Source organism: Papilio machaon, chromosome 6 (assembly GCF_912999745.1).
Source record: "Papilio machaon chromosome 6, ilPapMach1.1, whole genome shotgun sequence".
Taxonomy (NCBI): Eukaryota; Metazoa; Arthropoda; class Insecta; order Lepidoptera; family Papilionidae; genus Papilio; species Papilio machaon.
In genome coordinates, this window is record NC_059991.1 from 4,642,400 (window position 1) to 4,652,051 (window position 9,652).

General features: G+C 32.2%; 1 protein-coding gene across 1 annotated transcript; it reads right to left on the reverse strand.

Moving 5' to 3' along the window:
• Window positions 1-1,943: 1,943 nt before the first annotated feature.
• LOC106714912 (carboxypeptidase N subunit 2) lies at window positions 1,944-6,519 on the reverse strand. Its single transcript, XM_014508037.2, has 8 exons — window positions 6,446-6,519; window positions 5,715-5,876; window positions 5,067-5,217; window positions 4,130-4,273; window positions 3,467-3,923; window positions 3,135-3,394; window positions 2,535-2,660; window positions 1,944-2,267 (listed from the first exon to the last, which is right to left on the reverse strand). The coding sequence occupies exons 1-8, from the start codon at window positions 6,492-6,494 to the stop codon at window positions 2,012-2,014; spliced, it is 1,605 nt and encodes a 534-aa protein (XP_014363523.2). The 5' UTR covers window positions 6,495-6,519; the 3' UTR covers window positions 1,944-2,011.
• Between the last annotated feature and the right edge of the window lie 3,133 nt (window positions 6,520-9,652).

Genomic DNA, 9,652 nt, shown 5'->3' on the forward strand with positions numbered 1-9,652 from the left:
CTTTTTCTCGCTGCTTAGCTAACATGGCGACATGACGGTAGGGTCGGCTTACCTAATTAGTTTCTTCCACTTCGCTCTGTTCTCGACATCTTCATCTGAGACTTGGCACGCAATCATGTCTTTTAGCACTACATCTTTTCATCTAGTTTTGGGTCAGCCTCTGGATCTGCGGCCGAGAAGGGAAAGATGTAGTGCTAAATTACCGACGTAGTCCGGCGGCCTCCTCCTTATATGACCATACCATCGCAGCCCTGACTCTCACACCAAGGCTGCCTCGAACAAACTCGTTGCGGATATTATCGACACAGTTACGGTTACACTGGTTACGCCGTACATCCATCTCAGCGTTTTCGTTTTAGCAACATGAATAGTATGCACATTCTTTTGAGTTATGGCCCACGTTTCTCTGCCGTACACGAGGACTGGTCTTATCATGGACTTATAAACTCAATCCTTAAGTTTCACTGGCATTCTTCTGTCGCAAGGAACACCAGTCAATTTTCGCCATTTCGCCATGCTGCGGCTATTCGGTGTTGAATGTTGCATTCCAAGTTCCCAGAAAGGTGCATCATACCTTCCAGATTTTTCGTCCACCTAGCTGAATTATAAAATTTCTAAATTCACAATCAGTCTATATGTATGTATGTACAATATAAACTACGTGTAAAATCCGGCTCATGAAGCAGCGCCTTTGATTTTTGATTTAGCAAAATGGACTAAAAGTTGATTGCATTATTCATAAGCCATAGTATCAATAATGCCTAGTTGAATTGAAAAAAATACGATTGAAAAAGGAAGACTAGCAATGAAATTGCATTGTGTGGATCCCAGTGTGTATAGATTTTACTAGTTATTTTCCATTGCTTCATTCAGATGGGAAAATGACTACCTAAATAAATAACTTTTAAATTTCTGTGAATCGATTTTGTAATATCTGATGTAAGCTATTTTGAACCTACTGTACCTTTACTGTGTTAGGTGTATTTCATATTTTAAGTAAACGTATAATATCAAACGGGAGCAGTTAAAATCATGAACGATTGCCCTCGTTAAAAATACTGACATTTTTTGATATATTTGATACCTTTGTTGAATTTTGCATGAAAGAATTTTGTGAAAGATTTTTTTTATTAAGGGACATATTAATTAAGGGTATTAATTAAAAATAATTAGAAAACTTCCCTTCATGTTACCTAATTAAAAAAACTCGCCGTTGTCAAGCGTACAGAGAAAAGTTTTTTTAACTGTATTGTGTAGCTTCTTTGCTGTTTTATGCCTTAAAATTTACCTACATCCTAGTTCACTCTTAACAATTTTGTTAAAATAAGTATTTGGGGGTTTTAATAAAAGAATCATATCTTACTAATATTATAAATGCGAAAGTTTAAATGGATGGATAGCAACGGCTTAACTTGATAAAATTTGGCACGTTGTAGAACATAGTCTGGAAGAACACATAGGCTACTTATTAAGTTTTTTGTTTTGATTCCGCGTGGACCGAGTTGCGGGCTACAGCTAGCCTTAAATAAAATCATGTTAATTAACATCGTAAATTTATTAATTGTAAATAGTGAAATTGGTAAAGTTATTTGAATACGTTTAAATAATTCATACAAATTGCTATTATACGAGTACAATGGCTAGTATTGCTACTAGCGATGAAAAATCATAAATAAAAAATATTAACGTATATTTTTCACTCAAACTCTGGATAAAAAGTTTTCACAAAATCTATAAAGCAATAATTATAAAATAGCAAACACATTTAATATATAATAGACAGGACGTTACGTTCTAAACCGTAAGCTTAAAAAACTCTGCTACTGGTAGAATTTAGGTTATAGTTTGACACTTGTGACAGATAACGGTACTGACGGTTATGTGCTTTTATCCTTATATTTATATGAAAGTGCTCGTTATACCTATATACTAATAACTATTATTATATTTCAATCTCTTTGTAAAATAACAATCTCGCGAATATTTGCGCAAACAAATTGTCGAAGTCTAATTAGATTGACTCCCATTGATCTTCAGAAATGTCATGCCCGTCGTCAATACTTCCTTGCGGTTTTCTATTAACGGTAACATTGAGAGCTAAAAGCTGTTGCATCGGTAGACGTGGTGACAAGTTGACCATGCTTGCCCACTGCCCAGAACATAGTTCGGGGAACTTCAGCTTCTTTAAAAAGTGACCTTCTAGATACCAGGGCGATATACAAGTCGGAGAGTAGTCCCAAATCTTCATTTCATTCAAGCGTACCCAACTGTAACGTAATAGTTATTTTGTTATAATTAAAACTATTTTGACAACAAGAATATATTAAATGTGTATCAAAATTTTACTGCAGACAAGCGATTATATCTACAAATGAAAAATAAACATCTATCTCAATTTCTACATTTAACAAAATAAACTTGAGATTACAATTTAAGTTTCACTTCGCTATGTCTAAACCATTAAAAACTTTCCTTAACGATACGACGAATACGATCTTAAAATGTTGCAAAACAGTACTTTGTATCTAACTTACGCTGATATGTAGAGGGCGTGACAGTCGCAATGCCAAGGGTTATTTGATAACTTTACATTTTCCAACTTCGGCATGTAGTCGAGTGTACGCGACGGCAGCGACGGAAACATATTGTTGTCTATATATCTGTGAAATGAAACAGATTGGAGATTTTCTTGTTCAAGCTTTGCATTTCATAGAAATCGAAATATAGAAGTAGTATTTTAATGTGATTACAAGTTGCTCGGGAAATTCTTGTCTGAACTCATAAATAGTCAGATTTAGACGAATCAGAAGTCATCAAGGACTTTTATACTATTACAATATGTATAAGATAAAGTAGTTTATGTCTCGGCGGTTCAGGTGTTAAACACTTGACTTGTAATCTGCTGGGTTCGAATCCCGCCATGTATCAATGTGTTTTTCGATTTTCATATATACATTTATCCGACGTTATTACGGAGAAGACATCGTGATGCAACCTGCACTGCACATATCTGAGAAGAAATTCAAAGATATGTGTGAAGTCAACCAACCCGCAATGGGCTAGCGTGGTGGACTAAATTTGTCTATGTCAGTCTCGCAAACATTTTTCTTATTATTGAAGAGAACATTACTTACAGTGTTGTTAAATTCTTCAATGTTGAAAACGTCATGAAATGAACTTCGTACAGCTGATTGTCAGAAAGCACAAGTGAAACAAGCTTATCCAATCCGTGAAATGTTGACTCGTTCAAAAACCGCAATTTGTTCTTTGATATATCTAAAGTCTCCAAATTCGTACAGTTTGCAAACGTATTGTTGGGAATTTGCGTCAAGAAATTCTCTTTCAAGTCAAGATGACGAAGCAAATGGAGGTTTTGAAATTCCAAACCTGTGAACTGAAATATTACAAATATTCAAATGAAGAGCTGCAATTATTCATACGAAAATGTTCTCGAAAATCTACTTACAGTAATTAGATTATTATTAGATAAATCCAAGAACGTCAAACTGTGTAGATTATGAAATAATTTTGGCGGTATTTTCTTCAATTTATTTTTAAATAATAGCAGAGTCTCCAAGGAAAATAGGCTTTTAAAAGCATTATCGGTGATATTACTTATTTTATTTTCAGATAATTTTAATACTTGTAATTTTTTCAATGGAAAGGTCCCGTTTTCAATGCGCAATATTTTATTCTTAGATAGATCTAATGTAAGGATGGAGTCCAGACCGACAAAAGTATCGGAGGGTATATATATAATTTGATTGTTAGATATATCTAAGGTCTCCAGAAAAGAGTTATTACTGAAGAGGCGTTCAGGCAACGTATGTAATAAATTATTGGACAAGTCAACGTGAAAAAGTTTTTTAGCCCAACGAAATGTTTCACTGTCTATTTCTTCTAGATAATTCCTCTGCAAACGTCTGAAAAAAAAAAGAGTTTTAGTTAGTTTAAAAAAAACTATGATAAAAGAAGTGGAAGCCATTAAATTTTATTATATGAAAAATAATCCTTTTTTTTTTATAATTTCTAACTGCATAATTCTCGCAATGGACCTTTTCAGACTTAGAACCTAATAACAAAAGATCACATTCCACCAATATTAAAATTTTAATTCAATGTAACTTACAATATTCTCAAATTGATAAGTGAATCGAATATAGTAGCAGGTAAGTATTCCAAATGGTTGTCAAACATGTCCAATTCTGTGAGTGAACGCATTTCTTTAAATGTAGTCTTGTGAAGACTGCGAAGTTTATTAGTGCCCAAATCACTGAAACATTGAAATTAAATTAAAATCAATAATAAGTTTTATTTTAACTTTATTGTTTTTAATTTATAATATTATGATTTTTTTAAGATTTAAATAATAAAAAAAAAACAAATGAATAAACATCAAGTGCGCATCTTAAACAAATGCTATTTATTTAATTTTTACAGAAATCTAAATTATGGACAGAATTTTTCAGCTAAAATAAAAGTTGTAGAAAAGTAATTTCACAGCAAAATATACATTTCTAAGTTGAAATTTGGTATTCAAATATACAAGCACTTGTATTTATGAAGAAGTAATGAGAGAATTTCTACATTAAGAGAGTACAGCTGACTGCTTTTTGTAGTGAAGTTCGAAAAACAAAATTCATAAAATACAGACGGAAAATATTGTGATTAAAATTTTGTGTACGAATGTAAAAAATATCATACAAGTAAATGAAGATTAATTCGAAGCAGATTCTCGTACATTTGCAAATAATGAACGAATCCAGAGCAATATGTGTAATATACAATAGTTCTCTTAATAACGAAAGATAAATTAGCGGTTCCATACTTGATATCTTCGACTTAAACACTTAATTTGTACTTTTTTTTTATTTACAGCCGTAGCAATTGCTACAGAGAAAAAAGAATAGGAAAAGTTGCGGGTGTCAGCGTTTTTATCCAAATATGACGTTGGCTGCTTCAAGAATAGGTACTGACTAAACTAGCGCGTCACATTACGGTCACATCACCACGAAACATCAGGTGGGATCGTGGATTATTAGTTTATTGATTATAAAAATACGTACATGGTATGCAGGTCAGCAGGTACGATGATTTCAGGAGTGAGAGTTACGAGTCCGGCTCTCCAGCAATTGAGAGAGCGGTGCACGGCGTCACATCGACACGCACTCTTGGCACACTGGCGCCAACGTGACTGTCCCATACTTACTGTCCAAGCTAGTCATTTTATAAAAATTAGTAAGATGTAATCGTATTAATTTTAACTTATACCTACAGAAATGTTCTCAGATAGACTCATAATAAATAAGCGCAGGCAGTAAAATAGGAACTTCGATGAAGAAGAGACGGCAACTGTTTTTACTGATTCGACTAAACACGGGAGACAGGACAGTGCCATGGTTCAACTAATGTTACTGCTAGTGTATAGCTATACTAAGGATTGAACACTCAACGAATTCAATAATGTTTCATATATTTTTAGTTATTTAAAGTTCGTAAATAGATTTAATATTTAAATTTTTATGTTAGTCTCTCCTGTCCCACAGGGTTGCCTGGAAGAGATCGCTTATAGCGATAAGGCCGCCCTTGCGATGTAAATTAGTATTTAGTAATTTTTCTGTATAATTTGTATTAGCAATAAGAGTTAATAAATAAATAAATAAATAAATTAAATGTTACTACTGATCGACTTTAATAAAATAACATCTCTTTACCGGGTTGTTCAATGGCTCGTAATCGTCGGTCTAACTGCCTCCAGTGGATATCCTCGGCGCACACTCCGCCATTCCTTTGTTCTCCGCGGCGTCCCACTGTAAACATCTCCAATACTTCGCACGGATTCAAATTACATTCCGCTTTGATGCCTTGAGCTGTAACTATTTTAAAACCACTGTAAACTTTTTGTAAAAGAAGTATAAAATAAAATGCTCGTGATACTTCTTTAGTAGGATTTTATATATTTCTATACCACAAAATATAAATAGTTTATCAACATACACGTATTGTTAAGCTCACTACATACCTTTAGTTTAACTGTACAGATGAACTACAGTTAAAGGTTACATGCGTAGGTAAAACTAAAATTTTGTAGTTTAAGTGACAAGTAAAATTTAGTCTACACATGTAAGTTTCAACTGTACTGTCAGTTAAAACTGAAGGTGTGTGCGAGTTTTCATTGTGACTAATATAATTTGTCGCCCGTTGAAGTTTAACGCAGGATATGTACATAATATATCGGATGGACACAGTTAACAAATGAGATAAGATCAATAATTGCTTTTGAGTATGGATGAAGATATATGGTTGGATGAAACGAGAACAGATTGCGTTAAATATAATTTTTTTATCATTGACCATCCGTTTGTGTTATAGACATGAGTGCGTATTTAGCGTATGATTAGTAGACATAAAACTTGAAAAATTAAGTTACAAGAATCAACATTACCTCCAAATGTCAATATTCGTATGGTCAAATATATTTGTAGGAGATTCATGTTCCTTTTCAATGATGAGCGTAGAGTGAGGTAGACAATGAATGCCTGTCCGCATTTGTGTTACGTTCCACATACGAATGGTAGGCTACAACGCGTAGTAATCTAAACACAAAATGCATTTTTTTTTTCATTATTACATATTACTTAACAAGAGCGAGCCTATAGTATAGCCTATAGCCTATAGTACTGCATAATCAGTAGTTAATTAAATCACTAGGATTTAAATCCGACTATATTTGATTTACATGTTAATAGGTAGACAAATGATTATGTAATTGAAAGAAGAGAAAATTTTATTCCCTAAAAGTGCTTACTTAAATGAAATATAAACAGATATTAATTCAATTCACTTCTTAAATCATATAGGTAGATTTATTTCTATAAAGTCACAAAATTGCAAGTAAAAAATATACCTCAAGGAAATGTAAACCATATAATTCGGAAGTGGTGATTCAAGTAAACTTAGATATTAAAGCTATGTATATTTTTATATGTATATATGTACTTCATATTTTTTTATATATGTATAAAGTCATCAATATTCATGATGATTCAATGTTGTTGAATGCCATCAGGGATTCGTTAGAGATACGTAATTAACCTGTTAGCTGAATTGATTGCGTCCGCCAGGCGTGGGGTCAATCAATTGTCTTAATAACAGGTGCGTAAAATTTGTCAATGTTAAATAAAATTACTTATATTAATTAATACTTATTTTAGTCCCAGTACATCTTTTTTTACTTATTCACTTGTTTATACATATATTGGGTACATAAAATTTCTTCTAGGATATAGGGATTATCCTAGAAGAAATTTTTAAACCTCCTCTTTTATAAAGAAGATTAACTAAATTCATCACTTTAAAGTTCGTAGAGGGTCTACTGCGCAAATGAAAATAGTTATTTTAATTTATGAAATACACTGTATTTATTCCAGTGTTTTAAAGAGCTTAATTGAAATTGAAATTGATTCGTTTTTGACTGAAATCCCAAATAATAGTCCTTACCATAATTATTTAAATTCGTAAGCAATGGATGTAAAAAGCGTAAAATAAAATAGTCATAATGTAAATGTCATTGAAGGATGAAATGTAAGAGGAACAACTTTTTAGTTTGTATTATTTTATTTTTTTGTAGGGTCAAGATGACGCAATGATCGAGGGTTGTATCCCTTTCACAAGGGATTTAGGACAGTTACAAAAACCTTCAGATTTTAAACCTAGTTATATCTGAAGGCCGATAAAAATGAAAGGACTGTTTGTTTTTTTCAATGAAACTATATTTTCAAAAACGACTACATTATAAGTTAAAAACAATAGAATATTTCCACGTAAATTGGATATACAATGGTCAATGCTATTAACAATGGAAATTTCTATTACGAAGTAAACGTTCAAGTGAACAGAACTAAAAAAAGTTGTAAGCGAATGAACAAAAGAGCATGATTTTTATTTGAAGTTATTTTAGGTAATCTATTAGTTCACGACTGTATTTATCAATAAAACTAGCGGTTGCTCACGATTTCGTCCGCGCTGAATTAAAATAAATCTAGTTATAAATATTGCTTATGCCACTAGGGGATAGTACTAACAATTAAATAATTTATCGGTTCAGTAGTTTCGGACCCTATTCAATGCAAATAAACAATCAAAACTTTCCCCTTCACAATACTAGTATAGATAAGGTATATTAGATACTACGACATTGTTTGGACAATGATTACTCATCCTCAAATAATATTTCTCATGTGTCTCACCACTATCTGTCACTTCACTGACGTTACGCCATTTCATTCTACGGCTACTCAGAGAGTCATAGGTCTATGGAGTCGAATACGGTGCAGTGGGCTAAGCACGAATACTAGTGACAATCGCCATCGTATCATCATCGACAAAAAATTGTGCAGCACAACGGGCATAAAGTACACCATAAATCTCATACTAACTTTGACATAATTGACGATGACGATACAGTGGCGATTGTCACTAATATTCGTACTAGGGCCCACTGATCTGATAAATTTTAATATTTCATTCCATTTCACCTGATTTGATTTCCTATTCACTTGGTACAAAACAACGGAAAGTGAAGTCACGGCGCGTGATTCATGCATAAATGCATACAAATGTCGCAAGATATAACGCTGGAAAGATTTTTTATTAAAACTAACCTTCATTTTATAATAGAATTTTGAGTTTTAATAAAATAATCGAAGGTTATAAAATTTACAGTTTACAAATCAAGATAATATACATAGTAAACACTATCTATTACTGTTACTGATCTTTTTATTTAGCGTGTGCAAGAATAAATGAGATGTTAAAAAATTTGTAAGAATTAAATGAAACTCTGTCTATTCCTGACAAATGATAAATGAGCATTTGCTTAGTTTTCAATCTTCTTGGTTCCCCCTTGGGGAAATAAAATTTTAAGTAATTTGATTTCAGTCTGAAAATTAGAACACAATTTTCAAATTAATAATGTGTGTTATCATTTTCATTTTTACTATTGCAAGCTTCGCCATCTATTCTGGTAATTCACTTAAAAGCTAAGTTAACCTGAAGTTTATTAACTCATAAATAGAGTAAACAGGGTTAATGGATGATTTGTAACTGTTTGTGTTGATAAATACAAAAATATTTCAAGTGTAAAAAATTTCGAGAAATTCTTAACCCTTTGAAAAATATTTTAATTTGTGTATATTTGTTATTGTCATATCACCAGTCAGATCTACCAAATTTTGTTGCAACAACATGTCTATTAGGTGTTTATTTTAAATACAAACAGTTATATATTAACTTAAAAATAAACTTCAAATAGAAGAAGCTCGTAAAAGTCAAATCACGTTTGAAAATACTAGTAACGTGACACTTGAAGTCATGGATAAAGTTTCAGCGAGCGTCTAACGAGCATTGGATATAATTGTAGCCATTATCAATTGCTCAGCCGCGCCTCGGATAATGAACCTATGTACGTCTTTTATCTTCGAACATTTAATACAAAGGGAAAGAAAATACCAGAAAATTATATAGCTTTCACACATTATTTATTTCCTTATTCTTTTAAGGTTATCGTTATATCCTTTTTATGGTTATGTTATCTTTTACTTATCATTGCAATATATCTTCGTAAACAGTTAAGTACATACATACATACATT

Excerpts from the sequence above, each read along its gene's own strand:
- LOC106714912 (XM_014508037.2), bottom strand. The coding sequence starts at position 6,494 with ATGAATCTCCTACAAATATATTTGACCATACGAATATTGACATTTGGA. Across the intron at positions 3,395-3,466 it reads CTAATAATAATCTAATTACT|TTCACAGGTTTGGAATTTCA; the intron begins GTAAGTAGATTT and ends GTAATATTTCAG. Across the intron at positions 2,661-3,134 it reads TTGAAGAATTTAACAACACT|ATATATAGACAACAATATGT; the intron begins GTAAGTAATGTT and ends TTCATTTCACAG.